At 48.3% G+C, this 17,906-nt stretch overlaps 5 protein-coding genes and 1 non-coding gene across 6 annotated transcripts; 3 read left to right on the top strand and 3 right to left on the bottom strand.

Moving 5' to 3' along the window:
• Positions 1-344: 344 nt before the first annotated feature.
• On the top strand, positions 345-2,062 carry BJ212DRAFT_1284012 (uncharacterized protein; the record flags this gene model as incomplete). The annotated part of the gene is made up of 9 exons (XM_041331793.1): positions 345-540; positions 593-621; positions 713-812; positions 864-1,022; positions 1,063-1,098; positions 1,145-1,398; positions 1,451-1,636; positions 1,692-1,783; positions 1,840-2,062. 9 exons carry the CDS (start codon positions 345-347, stop codon positions 2,060-2,062), a joined length of 1,275 nt encoding a protein of 424 aa, XP_041187112.1.
• A 2,256-nt stretch (positions 2,063-4,318) lies between these two features.
• BJ212DRAFT_878378 (PLU-1-like protein-domain-containing protein) lies at positions 4,319-10,565 on the top strand. The gene is made up of 12 exons (XM_041344259.1): positions 4,319-5,036; positions 5,107-5,307; positions 5,357-5,747; positions 5,802-5,890; positions 5,939-6,008; positions 6,061-6,412; positions 6,480-6,660; positions 6,725-6,752; positions 6,804-7,051; positions 7,106-7,269; positions 7,331-9,681; positions 9,729-10,565. The coding sequence occupies exons 1-12, from the start codon at positions 4,413-4,415 to the stop codon at positions 10,409-10,411; spliced, it is 5,382 nt and encodes a 1,793-aa protein (XP_041187113.1). The 5' UTR covers positions 4,319-4,412; the 3' UTR covers positions 10,412-10,565.
• On the bottom strand, positions 10,451-13,528 carry BJ212DRAFT_1392689 (uncharacterized protein). Its single transcript, XM_041337073.1, has 7 exons — positions 11,915-13,528; positions 11,683-11,865; positions 11,288-11,632; positions 11,214-11,237; positions 10,982-11,162; positions 10,886-10,929; positions 10,451-10,831 (listed from the first exon to the last, which is right to left on the bottom strand). The coding sequence occupies exons 1-7, from the start codon at positions 13,313-13,315 to the stop codon at positions 10,736-10,738; spliced, it is 2,274 nt and encodes a 757-aa protein (XP_041187114.1). The 5' UTR covers positions 13,316-13,528; the 3' UTR covers positions 10,451-10,735.
• Positions 13,529-14,896: 1,368 nt separating this feature from the next.
• BJ212DRAFT_t122 lies at positions 14,897-14,981 on the bottom strand. The gene has a single exon. It is a non-coding gene; the product is annotated as a tRNA-Arg (tRNA).
• Positions 14,982-15,182: 201 nt separating this feature from the next.
• Positions 15,183-16,181, top strand: BJ212DRAFT_1304152 (uncharacterized protein; the record flags this gene model as incomplete). The annotated part of the gene is made up of 6 exons (XM_041333554.1): positions 15,183-15,260; positions 15,560-15,594; positions 15,636-15,724; positions 15,795-15,818; positions 15,941-16,046; positions 16,148-16,181. 6 exons carry the CDS (start codon positions 15,183-15,185, stop codon positions 16,179-16,181), a joined length of 366 nt encoding a protein of 121 aa, XP_041187115.1.
• A 261-nt stretch (positions 16,182-16,442) lies between these two features.
• BJ212DRAFT_878652 (TIP41-like family-domain-containing protein) lies at positions 16,443-17,890 on the bottom strand. The gene is made up of 5 exons (XM_041344260.1): positions 17,463-17,890; positions 17,127-17,409; positions 16,907-17,074; positions 16,560-16,850; positions 16,443-16,503 (listed from the first exon to the last, which is right to left on the bottom strand). Exons 1-4 carry the CDS (start codon positions 17,783-17,785, stop codon positions 16,674-16,676), a joined length of 951 nt encoding a protein of 316 aa, XP_041187116.1. The 5' UTR covers positions 17,786-17,890; the 3' UTR covers positions 16,443-16,503; positions 16,560-16,673.
• Between the last annotated feature and the right edge of the window lie 16 nt (positions 17,891-17,906).

The raw sequence follows: 17,906 nt of genomic DNA on the forward strand, positions 1-17,906 counted from the left end.
TCCAGTATTGATTTGATCACAGAAACCCCGACACCAACAAATACGAGTTTATTGATCCTCTAGAGAGAAATTTCTTAGAGTGAGTGCTGCCTTCTTTTTGATCGAAATAAGTACAAATGGGGCGCAGTGCACATCAGCAAGTAGGTGGAAACTGGCGTGCCTGTATACACCCAGAAGGAGCGCTCTATTTTCATGACCCTACGCGCGTATGTCATTTATTACCGAAATATGAAGAAGACTTGGACTCTTACTGCTAGTAACAGGGTGTTTATACGGACTCGAACTTGCAGAGCGAAGGTCGCCGATGCAAAATGGACTCATATGTGAATGAGGTACTCGCTCTTATGCCCCCTGGGTTAAAGCTGGATTGTGACAAGATCGAGCTTGTGGTGCAGTTGGTATGGAACCGGGGGACTGGAGTGGGAATTTGCAGATACTATTTGATTGACCACAACAAGCATCTACTTTTCTGGCTCCATAAGCTACCTACAGTAAAACTCTATTGTGGAGTTCAGGGCGTCGAAAAGCTGAGCCATATCAGTGCGCCCTCTACAGTGGATAATCGTCGTGTTTTGATGACTCGTGTTTCCAGAGTATGCTGTTGAACATCAGTACTGGCAAGTCTGTCATTGTGTGTATTGTGCTTTTGTTTGTGAAATCCTCTCACGAAGTGACGGAATAGAAAACGCAAGATTAATGTAGGGTTAATCAGGTCCTTCCTAGGCAACACTGCGAGATGTATCCCAATGAAAATCTACCATGCCCTCAGTTGCTCAAGGAACTCAAAGAAGTTGTTGTACATGCTAGCGCTGGTGAGAATTTCTCTTTGACTCCATGTACGAGTCGCTGAAAGGAGTGTGCAGAGACCATAACGACAGACGTGTCGCTCTCGCCCTTTGACGGTGATGAATTATCAAAAATTCTGGACTTGATCGACCAACTTGGAGGCAAGCGAAAGGTTTCTTTAGTGGCATTGCTGATTCTCCAAATTAGAGAATGTCGGTGGCGCTTATTCTATCTGTGTCATTGGTAAGTATCATCATGTCCATATTGCCCCAGGAGGTGACTGTCTAGTAGCCAGGTTTATGCGGTATTTCAGTAAGTCGCGCGTTCCGCAATACATTCCCTCTAAGCTTCCTACCAGCCCGAGCTAAATTCTTCAACTTCTGTGGGCTCCCTTCTGCCCGTCTGGATGCGGACCAGACCGTTTACAAAAAGAAGAACCAGAACAAGCTAATCTTAGTTCTTTCATGGGCCTTCAATGCTGCAATGTTCGGGGCTCCGCAGTCACATATGGAAGAACTCCGACGAGTATGGGTCGACCGCAGTATCAATTCTCCGCGCTGGAAGCATTTTAACAGCAAGCTGAGTAGTGAATGGTCAAGCATCACAATATATGTGCGTGCCACGATTCTCGCTGTTCGGCTCTTTTTTTACTTAATCATGCCAGTCGACTGTGATGGTCGCCGTGGACGTCAGCTTTCTGGCCGTGCCTTCCGTCAGTCCCCAGGATTCAGGTTCGGTCACAATTATTAGCACGTATCTTTCCATTTTTTGCATCGTTGGATCGTTGGTCGTGTCCTTGTTTCTCACTAGACAGAGTCGGATGTATGGGCAGGAATCTGCCGACACAGCGGTGAGCAAAGAATGGCGCATCGATTGTCGCATATTCTTACAACAAAATGCTGCAGGTTCAATTCCTCAAGAAGATGACAGGGTCCGCATTCGGCACCAAAGCTGTAGCAACCGTACATAGTCTTCCGTATGCTATGCTGTTGTGGGGGTGAGTGCTTTGCTATTGTATTCTTCTTGGCTCACGGAAGTCACGTTATTCTGCAGCATGCTGTATTTCATGCTTGCGTTCTCTTACCAAGTCTTCACGTCTACGCCCACCTTGACGCTCGCGACCAGTGGGAGCGCATGCGGCCTTGTGGCGCTGTTTACGCTGTGGCTCATATACGCGGCGAGGGATTTCCATGTGTCGACACGATTGCTTGTGTGGCTCCGAGCTTCCATTTGCAAAGCAAGAAGTGAAACCCGGACACAGCCAGATACAGCCTGATACAGCTCAGTTAATTTCCAATTCGTGATTTGGTGTACTATTTATATGATGTGGAATTATATATAGATCCCGGCGTACAGGATGCTACGTGTCCAGTGTACGATGTTACGCGTTAGGTTTGAATCAGTGAGAAAATCATATATTCAGGCAGGCTCGGGCTCACAGGTCAGGACATTACAGTGCCAGTCAGCTCTGGCCTAGAATCAACAGCCGCCCAACATCATAGATCTCCCGTTCGATATCAAAGTTTGACGGCTATCGGAGTCTTATTGTGGAAAATGTTCATTTGAATACGTACCATTTCAGTCGACGTGAGACTTGCAAGCTTCAGCATCGTGAGGCAGGCACACTATCCAGGATGCATAGCCTTATGTAGCCAAGGCTGCCAACTGGTATTTAATTTCGCACAATCTCCAGGTCTCAACTAATCCATATAGTCGCACGTGTCCACCCGATGCCATTACATACTTCGACATCGTTGTATTTGTGTCGAAGAACAATGAGCTTCATAAATCAGCCGCTAGCGGCTTTAAAGATTTAGGGGGAAATCTCTTTATGTGCATAATAAACGCGCGGAATTTGGGAAGGCGCAGCTGACATGCAAAAGCGTGTACTCGGAGGTGTTAAGGAGACCCAGACAGGCGGTTACGCAGTAGAATGTAACCTTGCCAGCGAGAGTGGGGTGCTTTCGAAAATACTACCGTCGGCGGGCCCACGATATTACGTTGCTCAAACGCGCCCGAATAGTACCTTGGCCATTTCGTTCTCGAGGAAGTTTGCCCAGTAAATGTGCTACGAGCCTGGACACGGCGCGGGCAATCTCGTGGGTAGTCCGTTCGAGAGTTTTGATGATTATTGGACGTAGTTTGATTCTCGCAACTAGAAGAGGAGAGCACTGGTGTGGTAAGCTATTAATATCACAACTATCTTGAGAATCAGATGAGTATCGGGTTGTCACGGGACACATGTCAGAGATACGGTCATACTACACAGTATTCCAGCGTTCTGAAGGATGGAAAAGAATCGTGACCGTTTGAGAATGATAAAAGAAAAATGTTCGTCCCTCTGAAAAACACACGAGCCACGTCCAAAGGGAATGCAGTATGGCTCGCCACTATTTGAAGCACAATCAGAAAATAGAGTAAGCTCGGGAGCTTGATAGAAAAAGTATTGGTGACTCCATCGCCTTGATCAGCGGAAGGGACGTGACGTGGAAGTTTGAAGACTGCTCAGCAGGAGCAATCTCCTAAATATGATATTCTGAAATTCAAGAATTCACATGAACCGTCCAAGTTTGGGATAGTACCACGCATTTCTCGAACAATCACGATTGTTCAAAGTTTCTTTGTCCTTCTTTGGGTGCTAAAAATAATACTCAGAAACAAAGGGCACCGATTTGGTCCACAGCTGCTGCCTCGGCGCTCAGCCGCTACACAGGCCGCGGCGCAGGCGTGGAAGTGCTTTTTTATTTGCTCTCTGTGCCGAAAGCCGACCGACTGTGAAAGGTACCAGAGAAAAGGTGCTATGGCTGCCAGCTGGAGCATGTAAGTTCGAACGTGGTACAGGCAAGACTTGACATACAGATGAATCTCGATATTAATGGCGACAGAATGGCACATGGGCAGCGCGTGTGCTGGAGCACATAATATGCCTAGCCTGAAGCTTCATGGAGAAGCTATGTACATAACAGCGTGTAACGGATGCCTCGCATAAGTAATATTGTTGGAGGCAGATCCGATCTCCTCGAGATTGGTGTGGTAATATATCGTTCTACTGCCTGATGTCTGGCTCGCTGAATTTTGAATACGGCCACATCGCAGGGGGCATATTAAACATCAATGCATGGGTTTAATCAAGTGTTCCTTTGGTAAAGCGCACCGCTCTCGATCTTTCGCCCCCTCAGCTCCATCTGGCCACAGGTGGCCATGTTGCTGGATTTGGTAGTCTTCGGAAGACTTCCGTATCGGTGGCAAGTTCATCTGGATCAACAGTGAATGATCTAAGCGTATCTTTGGCGCCTGTGTGCAAAATAGACAAGCTTCATGCATAATATGTTAGATTATAATGCACGTAGGATAGGTTGTTCGCTATGCAGAGTGTAGTGTATACCGGGAGTGTGGAATTGAAATAAGAGGAACAGCTAAAAGTATTTCCGCAAAGGAGGCTTTCCACCAAACTCCGCGAATATGTTGTCATATTCCCACGCCGAAGCAACAAGGTAACACGATAACTCAGTGCACAATTTCAATGCCCGCTCCCACACATTGGAATTCAGGACCTTCGGAAGTCTGTAGCTTTTACTCTTCCTCCTCCTCGACGATAGCAATTATTATCTCTCATCTGCTGTTTTATGCAGACTATTTCTCCTCCGAATTCTTCGCGGGGATCGCCTTCACGTCGCGGTCGCTCTCCGCGAACGCCTGCACAAAGCAGCGCCCCACGCTCCTCAGACGCCTTACCGACCGAATTTTCGAATAAACAGCCTGCTACATTCACTTCTTGTCTGTCAATTCCGGTAGAAGGTGCAGTCCCTATAGACACACAGGAGGAAATTCTTTCTCCTTCACAGCCCAGAGTATCACAGCAGAGCGCATCCAGTAGCACCAAACGCGCCCCACGTAAATCCAAGACACATGCTCTGGCTGCCCTGCAGAACCACGTGACATCACTGGATAATGATGATGTGACACAGCAGGAATCTACCGACAATTTTTCTGGAGATGGCACTCCCATCTCTGTCTCACCCACGTTAGACTTATCTACAGTCAAAACATCGAGCCCCCGAACGCAGCCCATGCGCTCCAAACCCCGTCCGTTTGGATTAGAAGACTGCCTAGTTTTTTACCCGACGTCAGATGAGTTCAAAGACCCTATGGCTTACATCCGCTCCATCTCAGAAAAGGCGAAAAATTATGGCATCTGCAAAATCATCCCTCCTGTTGGTTGGAAGATGCCCTGTGTTACAGATAGCGAGGTTTGTATATTTTTTCTCCGTGACATAGTGATGTTCGTTACGACGATGGCTCTAATAAATTATGTATCAGACATTTCGTTTCAAGACTCGGCTGCAACGCCTTAACTCTATCGAGGCCTCATCTCGTGCAAAGGTCAATTTTTTGGAGCAGCTCTACCGTTTTCATAAACAACAAGGCAATCCTCGTGTGTCTGTGCCCACCATCAACCACAAGCCCCTAGACCTGTGGTTACTCCGCAAAGAGGTCCAGAAACTCGGTGGCTACGAGGCAGTGCGTGATCCTCCATTATAGCGTAGCTAGTGCCTGAATAGTCTCATAGGTGACTAAAAACAAGAAATGGGGGGACCTCGGGGCGCTCCTCGGTTACCGTGGCATCCCTGGACTATCTACGCAGATTAAGAACTCTTATACAAGAGTTATCTTGCCTTATGAGCATTTCTGCGACTGTGTTCGGAATTCACCAACCCTGTCCACATCTCCGGCTGCAGCGCGCGATCCGCAACTGAAGACTCATATGAACATCCAGACTGCCACACATCCTTTGACATTTCCTCGCGAGCGTGGTTCTCCACCATCCAGCCCGCTTACTTCTACATCTAGCCCATTATCAGAACCCCCTGATGACGGTGATTATAAGGAACGTAGCGGGCCTCGACCCGAGAGCACCGCTGTGAAACGTGGAGCAAGAGTATCATCTCAAGAAATGACTCGTAAGCTAGTCAATGCACCCGGTTAGTCAATATCTAACCATGAATACCGCCCAGCCACGAGGAAGTCTCTGGATGTTCTCAGTCGGTTATCTCCGGTGTCAGCTTCACCTCAGCCCGACGACGAGTACAAGCGCACCTTAGAAGTACGTATCATTGCACCCATCCCTTTTGATGAACTCACTCTTGTTCAGCTTTCTTGTGAAATTTGCCAGAAGAAGAATCAGGACGAAAAAATGCTGCTATGTGATGGGTGTGATTGTGGTATGTTTACTTTATACTTAAAATATGCGCGCGTTTAATTTTGTTGCCACAGGATTTCACATCTTTTGTCTCGACCCCCCTTTGGCCACTATTCCGAAAGGGCAGTGGTTTTGCCACATCTGTCTTTTTGGCACCGGTGGCGATTTCGGCTTTGATGAGGGCGAGGAACACAGTCTCTCGAGTTTCCAGGCGCGCGATCTTGAGTTCCGCAGAAGATGGTGGACCTCTCATCCTCCACCGTCTCCATCGGCCGCGGATCTCGATGACCCTACGGTGAATTACGTCGGAAGCACGCTGATATCTGAGTATGATGTGGAGAATGAATTTTGGCGCCTTGTACAATCACCGAATGAAACTGTGGAAATTGAGTATGGTGCTGATGTACATTCGACTACGCATGGCAGGTGAGAGGATTTTTTGGATTTTTTCACCGTTCAAATGAGTGCTGACAATTTTTTTTGCCTCCTCCAGTGCCATGCCCACCCTGGAGACCCATCCACTGGAGCCGGCCTCGAAGGACCCGTGGAATCTGAACAATATGCCTATTCTCCCAGATTCCCTTCTCAGATACATCAAGTCTGATATTTCTGGTATGACTGTCCCTTGGACATACGTTGGCATGGTCTTTTCGACATTTTGTTGGCACAACGAGGTGCGTCCGTCTTGATACGTTTCAGTTATAAGTACTGATCGCTGATCTATCTACGCTACGACAGGATCATTATACCTATAGCATCAACTTCAGTACGTAGTGTCCTATTGCAACAGGCTACTTTTTCTGATCGCTCCCCCTAGTGCATTGGGGTGAAACAAAGACCTGGTATGGTATCCCAGGAGAAGACGCAGAAAAGTTCGAGGCCGCCATCAAGAGTGAGGCGCCTGACCTATTTGAGGCGCAGTCCGATCTCCTATTCCAACTCGTAACGTTGATGAATCCGAAACGTCTCACTGATGCCGGAGTCCGCGTGTATGCTTGCAACCAACGGGCAGGCGAATTTGTCATCACGTTCCCGAAAGCATACCATGCAGGCTTCAACCACGGGGTGCGTTTGGCACGTTTTCGATCGATCACATCTTGATACTGAGTCCCATGACAGTTCAATTTCAATGAGGCTGTCAATTTTGCGCTCCCAGACTGGTTGCCGTTCGGTCGTGATTGTGTTCAACGTTACCGTGAACACAAGAAGCTGCCGGTCTTTTCCCATGATGAGCTTCTCGTAACGATTACGCAACAATCTCAATCTATTAAAACTGCGTTATGGTAAGCATTGAAATTGAAATATTAATCAATTATTCTATGGAACTTACCGTATTTTCTGAAGGCTGGAATTGAGTCTCAAGGAAATGACTGAGCGGGAGCTTGCAGCTCGCCAGCTGGCTCGTGACCGTGGCGTTTGCGAGCGTCTTGAGGAAGAGGACCGCCCTGAAGATCAGTACCAATGCACAATCTGCAAAGCCTTCTGCTACCTCTCGCAGATCACCTGTCATTGCAAGAGCGAGATTGTCTGCGCTGATCACATGGATCAACTATGCGACCATTCACCAGAAGGATTGACACTCAGACAACGGTTTTCTGACGCCGACCTCCGCGAGATTCTTGGGAAAGTCGTTGAACGCGCAGCCGTCCCTGGGAAATGGCGGACGAAATTCAACAAAGTGCTTGTGGAAAGTGACCTTCCATCGTTACGCTCTCTTCGCGCGCTCCTTGCTGAAGGCGAGCGAATCAATTATCACCTCCCTGAACTCACCGCCCTCCGTAAATGCGTCAACCGTGGCAACGAGTGGTTGGAGGCTGCCAATGCGTTCATTAGCCGCAAGCAAGGCCGTAAACTCACCCGCCGTTCACGTGGGCGCCCGTCTTTGCACGAAGCCAACAACACTGCGTTTGATGACCGTGATGCTGGAGATAGACCTGACCGTGGACTCAACGACCTTTATGCTCTCCTGATGGAGGTACAAAATCTTGGGTTTGAAGCCCCGGAGATCGGAAACCTCCGTACGTTAGCTGAACAAGCAGAAGATGTTCAATGCAAAGCCTCAGCGTTACTCAATTCCGCCAATTCAGTGGCCAGTCGGGACGCTTTCATATCTGACTGCGAGCGCCTGCTCCTTGGCGCATCATCCATCAACGTCAATCTTGATGAAATACTTGAAGTTGAGAAGCTTGTGTCTCGGGAGCAACTCATTAGAGAGCTGGAGGAGAAGGCGGAGGATTCGTCAGCTACACTGGAAGACATTCGTGGGCTCTTGACCCGCGCTCGCGCTTGCAGTGTTCCTCTCGAGACCCAGTTTATCCAAACCCTAGAGTCTCGTCAACGAGCTGGGGATGACTGGGAAGAGCGGGCGAGGCAGATATTGGATCAGCCACACAAGACCATCGAAGAACTGGACGAATTCTTTGAGATAGACTCTACCATTCCTATCGATGTCACGATCTACGACCGGTTGATGTCCGCGCGCAGCAAAGCGAAGGATTTCGAGAAACAGGCGAAGGCCTGGATCTCCCCTGATGGTCAAGGACTCAAGCCCAGGATTTCGGAAGTCATGCGTTTCGTTGCCCGTGCTGAAAAAGACTTCAGCATTTCTGCTATCAGAGATCTGAAGCAGACTGCCGAGTTTGCTTTGGATCTCGAGAATCGATGTGAATCGATCCTTCAACATCGTTACCAGCACCGAGAAGACACGGACGTCTTTGCGATGATGCGGAAGTGGAGATCCTACGCCCGAGAGCATCTCACCATGTTCTCACTACCCATTTTTGAAAAGCTGGATGATCAGCTCACTCGCCATCAAGAATGGTTGGAAGATCTGCCGTGGTACTGTCCGCAGCACGAATGCGCTCATGGCCGGGATATCCTGAATGATGTTGAGGAGTCAACGAGACAGGAGGATGACAAACCCCCCATTGACGAGTACTTTACCTGCATCTGCACTACTCCCGTTCGCCCCCCTCCACCTGGGACTCACTCCGATGCAGTTCAGTGTGACCATTGCTTCGCAAGGTTTCATGGCGTTTGCGCAGCTAACGGTGGTTCATGCCCTTTCTGCGATCATCATCACTGGAATGGTGCCATTCACAAGGAACGGAGTTGGCACTTCTGTTTCCTGCCGACCATCCTCCTTAAAGCGCCTCCAATAACCAAAAATTATTCGGAAGCCTGGAAGCAGCTGGAGATCATTGTCCGTCGGATAGATCGTTTGTGCGAAGTCATCGGCCAGTTCTTGACGTATGCCTCACAACCCGGCAACAAACGGGCCGAATATATTCCTCAAGTGCGTCACTACATGCGCAAATTGTACAAGATCCAGTTTGCTGTGTCTCCAAGTCGCGAAGTTTCATACGGTCTCGACCTCGCTGGTCTGCATCGCATCCTTGCTGGTCAACCGCCAGCTGTTCGGGTCAAGAAGAGGCGAAGACCAAAGTTCACTTTTGGCCAGGATGTCGACAAGGATTGGCGAGATGGTACGCGCTGCATATGCCGCGGTCGCACGCCATACCTCATCGATTATCCAACCGTTGAATGTGAAGCCTGCAGAAGACGTTACCACTCTGGCTGCGTCTTCTTCCCTATAGAGGCCAACGCCAGCGGCACCAATCGATTTATGTGCCCGCTGTGCTGTTTGCGTAGGAGCCGACCATACATCTATTCAGAAGTCCGCGTCAAGCACGTTGGTCAGTAAAATTCATTGAACGTATTACCCACACTAACAGATGAGCAGATAACCAAGATCCAGACACGTATGTCAATACGAGCGTCATGCTAGACACCTTCAGCAAAGAAGTTGTTTATATGAAGATGTTACCCCCATACACGCAAACATTATTCGTGGAACTCATACGATTTTCGCCCGGTCAGCCTGATCTCAATAACGGCAATGCACCAGCTTCCCGGAGCGTTCCAGCCCATACAATGTCTCACATTGCTGAACCTGGCCCTTCTACGCACCACCGACATTCGCATATTCATAGCGCCCCCATGCCACTTCCCACACCACCAACACCTGTTTATGAGCTTGTAAGGCAGCCGTCAGCGAACGGACATCACGTCCCACCTCCCCCACCTTGGCAATCCCGCCCACAGTCACCGCACTTGAACAAGAAGCGCAAGTATGCGGATGACACTCCACAAGACAACCCAGAGCCTAGATCACCCAAGCAACGGCGCCTTCCTCAAACCCCTGTCCTCCCGCCTGCCAACGCAGCAGCTCGTACGATACAGCAGGCGCTTTCGCCTTCGCTGGCCATGATTGTATCACCAGTTGACACCGAGCCTTCTCCTCGGCGACCACCTTCGATCCCTCCCCCTTATGCTAGACCACCTTCCTCCCCGTCTCTTAACACAATGAATGGAGAATGCTCTTCTGTGAAGTCAGTAAAGTTGTTGGTTGGAAATCACAAGTAGTGTATTCGTTGACGCGTTTTGGTTTGATTCTATTGTACTTGTTATTTGTTGATCGTAGTTGCAATTATCCTCACTACCCTGACATGCTTTCTATGGAGTGTTGATGTACGTGAGTATTAGATAAATGAATGAGAAAAGAAGCGACATTGTGAATGGGAAATTGAGGACGATCCTGGAGTTCTCCCGCGAACTCGATGGAAGTCTGGGCGTAAATCACGATGACGAGATCGGGAATAAAAAGATCACAAATGATGATAGCGAACCAGAAAGGTAAAAGCTTAGAAACAGACAGAATTAAAACATAACGATTAACCCCAAATGCATTTATCGTTTAACCATGAGTTTATATGTGGTGTACCCGCCAATGATGCCGAAGGCTGCAAGCGCGGAAAGGATCCCAGCAAACCAGTGGTAGGTGGTCTGAAAAAAAAAACAGAATAAATAGTAGCGGTGCGCAAATGGTAGCCCACGTACAGTATCATCTTGGCCTGGAACGTGTACATTCATACCCCACATACCTGGATGAGTCATGAGGACACAAATCATTGACGGCGAAGAGAAGGCACTGACCCGTTACCAAGTTCATGGGAATGAGAACCGTACCCAATGCCGTCAACTTTGAGAGGACATCGTTGATCTGGTTGTTAGCATCTGTCATCTCGATGGAAATCTGCGCCAAGTAGTTGGAGTGCGACCGGGACAGGATTTTTTCGTAATGATTTAAATTTTGCGTCATGGTTATCAAGTGGTCCTAACAATTCATTGGAATCAATTAGTAAATTCAGCGTCGGCAGCAACTAACCTGAATATCGGAAAGATATAGACCCTTCATAAAGAATGAGTCGTGGCACGGATGACCAATACCGAATAACTCACGATGTCTGACGTTGGTGCTACCCTCCAGTTTTCGTTGCATCTCTTTGCGAGCCCCTTAACTACATCCGCCTTATTACCCATCAAGCGCAATAGTCCCATGACCTTCTTGCGACATGTTCCTATTCTTCTCAACATGTCACTTTGCTCTGCCTCCTTCAAAATAAGGACGAGCTCGTCAATAGAGTCGACTTCGTATTCAATGGACTGGATTAGAGGTCCGAAGGCATCGGTGATGTCATCGATCAACGCATACGAGATCCAGTCTGATGTGACGTTAATGTAATCTTTGAGTTGCTTTATTCTTCGGCGGACATTTTGCGGATGTGGGGTGGGGCGGAAGTGAAACTAGAAGGATTATAAATAAAAGATTATAGGAAAACAAATGGATCACTTACAGATAAAGTTCCCTCTCTAAATACAATGATATACATGTTCAGGGGTTCCAGGTGCATGGGGCTGTAAGGATCCTGATCAAAGCTGCGGAAACAAACAAGGTAGTAGTTCCGGAACAATTCAATCTTTTCACGAGCTTCCTCCATTTGGATGTCTTCAACAGTCAAAGGGTGGATAGAGAAGACCTAAGGCAATGCTTAAGTTCAGAGAACCAACTGTTTGCATAGGCAGTACCTTGCTTAGAACCTTCATCTCTTCATCTGTCGGGCTTAGGACATCTAGCCACCATGTATTCCCCTCGAGCTCGCCGCTATCCCTGAGGCTATTTGGTGGGCCTGGATTACCAGCACCGCCCTTCTCCGGACGACCATTGTAGCTGGGGGTTGCAAAATCTAGCAAGCGCTTGTTCGTGCCCTGGACAGAAGCTGCCCCTTGGTGTGGAGGCACGGGAACGGGGGCAGATCCACCCTTCGCGTCTCGCGGGCCGTCGGGAGGAGCCAGGCCAGTAAACAAATCTTCAAAGGACTGCCCCTCCGCAGGGAGTTCGCTGAGACTTCGTGCGTGAATAGTTGCAGACAACGCATTGGAGTAAAACGAGAATCGGTATGGTCTGTCATGACCGGGTGTCATGATTCCACCCATCCCTGCAGCGTTGTACTGGTTTGTTGACACATTATCTGGGGATGGAATGGCGCTTAAATGCCCATGTCCCATGAGCCGGCTTGAAAAAGTGAAGTTTGGGTCTCCGCCGTGGTTCTCAAATAAGGCCATCTTTCCCCGAGTATTCCGGCTATGCCTAGGGACTGGACTACTCTGGCTGAGCTTGCGCTGTCGAATATTACCGTGATAAGAGGAATCAAATGCAGCGTCAAATGGAGGAATTCCTCCAGGCGGAGATACGACCGATTCTGGACCCCCGTTCTGGGCAAAGTTTGGGTGACGCAGCCGAAATGCTGGCCCATGGGTATCCGTAGGTGATGATATGCCTAGCTCAGTCTTCTCTTGAGCTGCAAAGGCCTCCAGGTGAGTAAAGGTGAAAGCGGAGCGGGATGCATTCGCTTGATACACGGGAAGGCCCGGCATAGAAGCGAGAGCTTCATCGCGAATCGGTCGATACTCACTTCCCATAGTCGTAAGAAGTGCTGGGTCGTGGGTTTGGTCAAGGTGCTGCATCCGCAAGTCGATAGGAGTTCGGGATCGTTGCGAGTGCAGCCCGTCAGAACCGCAGTTCACACCATTATGATCGAGGTGACTAATTCTGTCTCCACGAGCAATATCAATGTCGTGTTCCTCGATAGCTGAGAAGTGGGAGAATGGGGGCACTGCTTCAGGGTGAGGAGCCGATTCGTATTGTAATGATGTTGGTGGTGTCGTTGTAGTCTCTCTCCGGGCCCTGGACAAATGCAGAGCCATGTCGACATCCAACGTTCTCTGCCTCTCCCTCACTTCTAGGTCATCCAGGTCATAAGAGCAGATAAGCGTCGGAGATATATGCGGTCGGGACCCAGATTCTACCACGTCAGTTTGACATGATAAGCTTTCTCTATTGTCCCTTCGTCGAACAGGAGAAGCGCCCCTGATTGAAGTAGGTGAGGTCGAGAGCACGGGCGCATCATGGAAAGTCGGGGAAGTCATGGGGTCAACCTACGAGTCTGGTCAGCGAACCACGCAAATTTGTAGAACTCTAATTAAAACGCTGAGAACCGCACCAAAGTTGAAGAAAGGTTTAGTCAGATAGCTCACTGAACTAATAACCTGTCTGGAGTTGCTTAACACATTAGCCTTGCAAGAACAAACTAATTTCCACTCCTACGAAGTAGCTGAATCAGCTAATCAGCACAAGCTTACTTAAGCACTTAATAGGACCGCCAAATTTTCAGTTCCGTCCAGCAGTTACCGGTGCGGAAACTGCCGAGTAGGGTCCCTCGGTGAGTGGGTCTTAGGGTCCGGATGTGCTAAAGGCCACCAGATCTGGGATCTAAAGCTTCCCATCCCACTGTAAACTAACCTCCCGGTGGGTCATATTTACCCTGAGCAGCTGGCCAGTCATCGAACACGTTTGCAGTCATGCTTCGGAACTTTACTCCCACTAGGTATATAGGCTCACTGGTAGTATCATTTCTAAACAGGACGAGATGGTCGGCGCGGTTGGGGTAGCTAATATCATAGCCGAGTCCTGACGAGAACTTGAAACCGCTGCCACCCAGCGTCCCTCTTACTCTAGTTAACAAACCCCTATCCTAGGAGACGGGTGACTGCAGCAGGTGCTAAGGACGTGGTCTGCCTCGCGACGCTCTGCTGGACGCTTCTGACTTGGGCTTCGATTCCAAGCACTTAGCAGACTGGTTCGCTATGGCTGGCTGATGCCGGGCTATACGTCCACGTGGGATTCGTGCCGTTCTCCGCGAGATTTCGGCGTTTTACTGCCTCAGGCTTCGCTAAAATTTGACGAACCCAACTCCGTTCGGCTTTGCAGTCCTACTAGTAGTGACGGTTGGCAGCCACAATTTCACAGCAACCGCTCTGGCAACGTGCTCGTGTCACTGCCGCTTATCTTGGTAGTTATTCCTACTCATTTTAACTACTACACACACTTCTTGTAGTAAACTTCATGAACACATCTTTTCGCCATGTAAATCTCGGAGTCACTGTTCCACACGAAGTTGAGTGACGCTATTTGGCAAGAGCCTCTGATTCAAACATTGCCAAATAGACCCCTGCCTTGCCGAGTACCTGTTCTTCCTAAAATCATATCAGGTCTTTAACAGAGAATAACCAACACATGCGTGCCCGCGGAGAGGACGAGGCCCTCCTGACCTCGGTCCGTGTAACTTCGGAAGTTAAGGGGATATGGTAGGAAAAGCCCCGTACCAATGGGGGATCCACCATCTATGAGATATCAATAAGGATGAATTCCAGCAATCGCTAAAGCCCGCCATGTCGTCGACATCGTAACTGATATATCAAGGGTTTCAGGGCAGGAAGACTGAAGTAATCAATTAGGTATCATGAAATTCACTGTCATTCCTGGTTGTCTTCATCTACGTTGCTCCACGAGACAAGCTTGCTCAGAATGGACGCTACCAGGGAAAAATTCAGACGGTTGCCCAATTGATAGGATTGGTAACTGTTGATTCTCGTGTTGATCCGAGACCTAATGAAAATCAAATCGCCCAAGACAAAGCTTATAGCGTAAATAAACAAAGAATAAAAAGAAACCCCTGGCGGGACTCGAACCCGCAACCTCCAGATGCGCTTCACTAGTAGAAGTCTGACGTCATAACCATTAGACAACAAGGGCTTGCGTGGCAAGCGTCAAAGGACATCCATGAACCTGAGCTTACATTCAATGAATCGATGAGGACAAGGGGCTTGTGACAAGCATCAAAAAACGTCCATGATCCTCGCAGCTAGCCGGAGTCGCGCGTTCCCAAAAAAAGACCAGAGTCTTGCACTGGTATAAATAACGGATGGTAATAGAATCACTTGAAGTGTGTTACCAATGGTTCTGAAGAATCCACGAAAAATAATTCAGAATGACCTTGACTGCTTTAAGAAACGGAGCAAAAGGGCCGAAAAGGTATGTGTTGTTAAACACCCTACTTGGAAAATTTGTATTGCTCGGGGCATTTGAACTAGTGAGTCATGACAGCAATAGCATAGCAGCACATCGACGGGAAGTATGCCAAATGGAAGAATGGACATTAAATTCAATTACTTACACCTATGAGAATAACTTGCATTTGCGAAACTGTCACTTCCGCAATTCTTCGGCCACGTAAACACGGACTCGTGACGGCAAAGAGCTCGAGTGTTCAAACTCCCACATAAACAGTACAGAGCTATGTAGTGAGTGCCACGTAACATAGTGCTACGTAGTGCGTGGGGTCAATCAAATTACCTCGTCATCAAAAGTAAGTTCCCCGGATTCCTGCATGATGGTAAAAAAATTCAGATCACAACCCCCGAGTGTCGTGCCAAACCCGGCATCCAGTTTACCTCGTGCTCATAATGATACCATGCTGGTGGGTATAAATTGGATCAGTAAGTATCCCTTTCTCTAACCCACATTCCTCAAACGCTTAGCGTGCTCTACACTTTTGTCCCCCTACAGGCATACGTTCACCATGGAAAGCCGGTCCGTTTATAACGTATGATCTCTTCGTTGTTTGTTTCTATTGTGAAGGTTGAACAGGAAATCATCAGGTGTCTCGTCGTAAAGTGTACACCCCATCATACGTATATGATGGCGCCTCGCAGCTATCATCCGTCTCATCCGATACTTTCGGAACTTCAGACGAATACGCTGGATGCTGGTCGTGGTGGAATGGTCTTTGGCATTGTTTGAGGTGCTGGTGACAGTCTGGTCAGTAACCCGCGATAATATTGTTTGCACTGAGCTGATTATACCATACTCTTCTGCAACTCTTCTAGGTGAAGATATACCCTCTCACATTTAAGTTATAGCGGCTTGCATCCAGCAGGGATCTGGGTGGCATAGACGGCCAACACACTACCATATGGAGCATTCGCAATCGTTCCCGTAGCCACACCTTGAAAGAAGGAAACGGCGTTCCTTCATTTTCAAGAGTCGTTCTGCACCAATAGCAGAGTGAAGACCTATATATAAAATCAACCAGTAGTAAAGCACGTACCACCATTTTGTACGTTAATACCGATTAGGATCCTTCTGCTCGCCCAACGGAGTTGCAAACCCATCATGGATTGGCTGCCATCTGACTGCTTCCGTTGCGCCAGCTAAATAAAAGCACCGCCAGTGTGGATAGTTGCTCAGTACGGTTGTTTGTTCGGCAGCCAAATGTCTATATAAGTAAGTCATTGATTAAGAATGCATGCTGCAAAGGGGTGTTGAGCATACGTTCTGAGGAAATTCCCAGAGTCTAGTCGTGCCCCGAATTCTGCCGAAAAGGTTAGGATATGAAAACAAATTCATGAGCTACAAATACAATGCAGATGGTTCTACCACTTATCACTAGTGCATTAGAGTCCATCTCTTGCAAGTACCTGCTATTTCTACTTTTGTCCTCAAACCCCTCCAACGAGTCCTTGCCCCTATCTGCTGAGATTCCATAACAGGTAATTCTGTCAGCACCTTCGCAATGAAGTTCGCGTCCGTTAGAGGGGTCAGATCATTGCGACTGGGAAGTCGCTGCAGTCGACGGTTATCAAGAGATAAGTTTACATAAGAGGAAGCATTACACGCACCCTCTTAACGCCATCATATGGTGCTTCCCAACCGCTCAATTGACGTACGACTAACGAAGGACTTGAGGTAAAAGAATGATATATCCTCGTGTCATGTGTGCGGAAGAGCACATTATCCACACGAAGCGTGAATCGCGACAAAATGAATATACATGTGGGCATGACGCGCTTTAATCCAGGCTAGTCAGACAGCGGAAAATCATAGGGTAGCAGCACGAACTATTCGCACGAGAAGGTTGGATGATCCATTATCGTGTAGTTCATCCTCAAAAAGTGGGATTTCCGCGTAGAATAATATTGGATCTGGTCGCGTGAGCTCAGAGAGCGGAATAGAATGTAATGGGTTATCCTCATTGGCATCCATCCATTGTATTGAAGGACTGGGCGATTCGATGTCTGGTGCGGAATCAGAGTGATGGCCGGGATAAGTCATGGTGTAAGTCCAGTCATAATGCTTGGCTGAGACTGTAACAGGTAACGGAAGGTTCGTTCCAGGGTCTGTGCTGGTGAGTACGCTCAGAATCACATTGATACATATGCAACATGAATTCCTCACCGGCTCTTAAGCCAGGCATCTGCGTAGCCAACCTTGACTCCACCATCGCCCTCCCCGAGCTCACCCTTTTTCACACACTTGAGGGCATTATGAGTGTCAAACATCATCTTCCACCCGGATGGCTGATGCTCGAGAGATAGATAGTTACTTCCAAACGTCATCTCGGGTAACGGGAATCCTAGCGAAGCTTGCAACGCGTCGCACTCTGACGCGCTAGATATCGGGTTGGTGGACGCGATGATCACCCAATCATTGATTTCGATTGTACGTGAGTTGGGAGTCTCTGATAGCTTGTGTTGTGGTACTGAGACTGCTGAGGACATGACTTCAGCAAGAAAGTAGTCCTTTGATGTAATCTCCTGGTAAGTAACCGTTGTGGCCGTCGTCGTCGAAGGTGATCAAGATTCAACTTGAAGTTATTGATCGGAGTTTCAAAAGTATAAG

The sequence above is a fragment of the Suillus subaureus genome (assembly GCF_016647635.1).
Source record: "Suillus subaureus strain MN1 chromosome Unknown BJ212scaffold_55, whole genome shotgun sequence".
In the NCBI taxonomy this organism is placed as follows: domain Eukaryota; kingdom Fungi; phylum Basidiomycota; class Agaricomycetes; order Boletales; family Suillaceae; genus Suillus; species Suillus subaureus.

Bases quoted from the DNA above. Each gene is read 5' to 3' on its own strand.
- BJ212DRAFT_878378 (XM_041344259.1), top strand. From the start codon at position 4,413: ATGCAGACTATTTCTCCTCCGAATTCTTCGCGGGGATCGCCTTCACGT. The intron at 6,753-6,803 runs GTACGTAGTGTC...CGCTCCCCCTAG, and splicing joins TACCTATAGCATCAACTTCA to TGCATTGGGGTGAAACAAAG. The intron at 9,682-9,728 runs GTCAGTAAAATT...ACAGATGAGCAG, and splicing joins AGTCCGCGTCAAGCACGTTG to ATAACCAAGATCCAGACACG.
- BJ212DRAFT_878652 (XM_041344260.1), bottom strand. From the start codon at position 17,785: ATGTCCTCAGCAGTCTCAGTACCACAACACAAGCTATCAGAGACTCCC. The intron at 17,075-17,126 runs GTTCGTGCTGCT...CCTGGATTAAAG, and splicing joins CCAACCTTCTCGTGCGAATA to CGCGTCATGCCCACATGTAT. The intron at 16,851-16,906 runs GTGCGTGTAATG...CGTCGACTGCAG, and splicing joins CATATGATGGCGTTAAGAGG to CGACTTCCCAGTCGCAATGA.
- BJ212DRAFT_1392689 (XM_041337073.1), bottom strand. From the start codon at position 13,315: ATGACTTCCCCGACTTTCCATGATGCGCCCGTGCTCTCGACCTCACCT. The intron at 11,238-11,287 runs GTGAGTTATTCG...TTCTTTATGAAG, and splicing joins TAGCACCAACGTCAGACATC to GGTCTATATCTTTCCGATAT. The intron at 10,832-10,885 runs GTACGTGGGCTA...TTTTTTTTTCAG, and splicing joins TTCCAGGCCAAGATGATACT to ACCACCTACCACTGGTTTGC.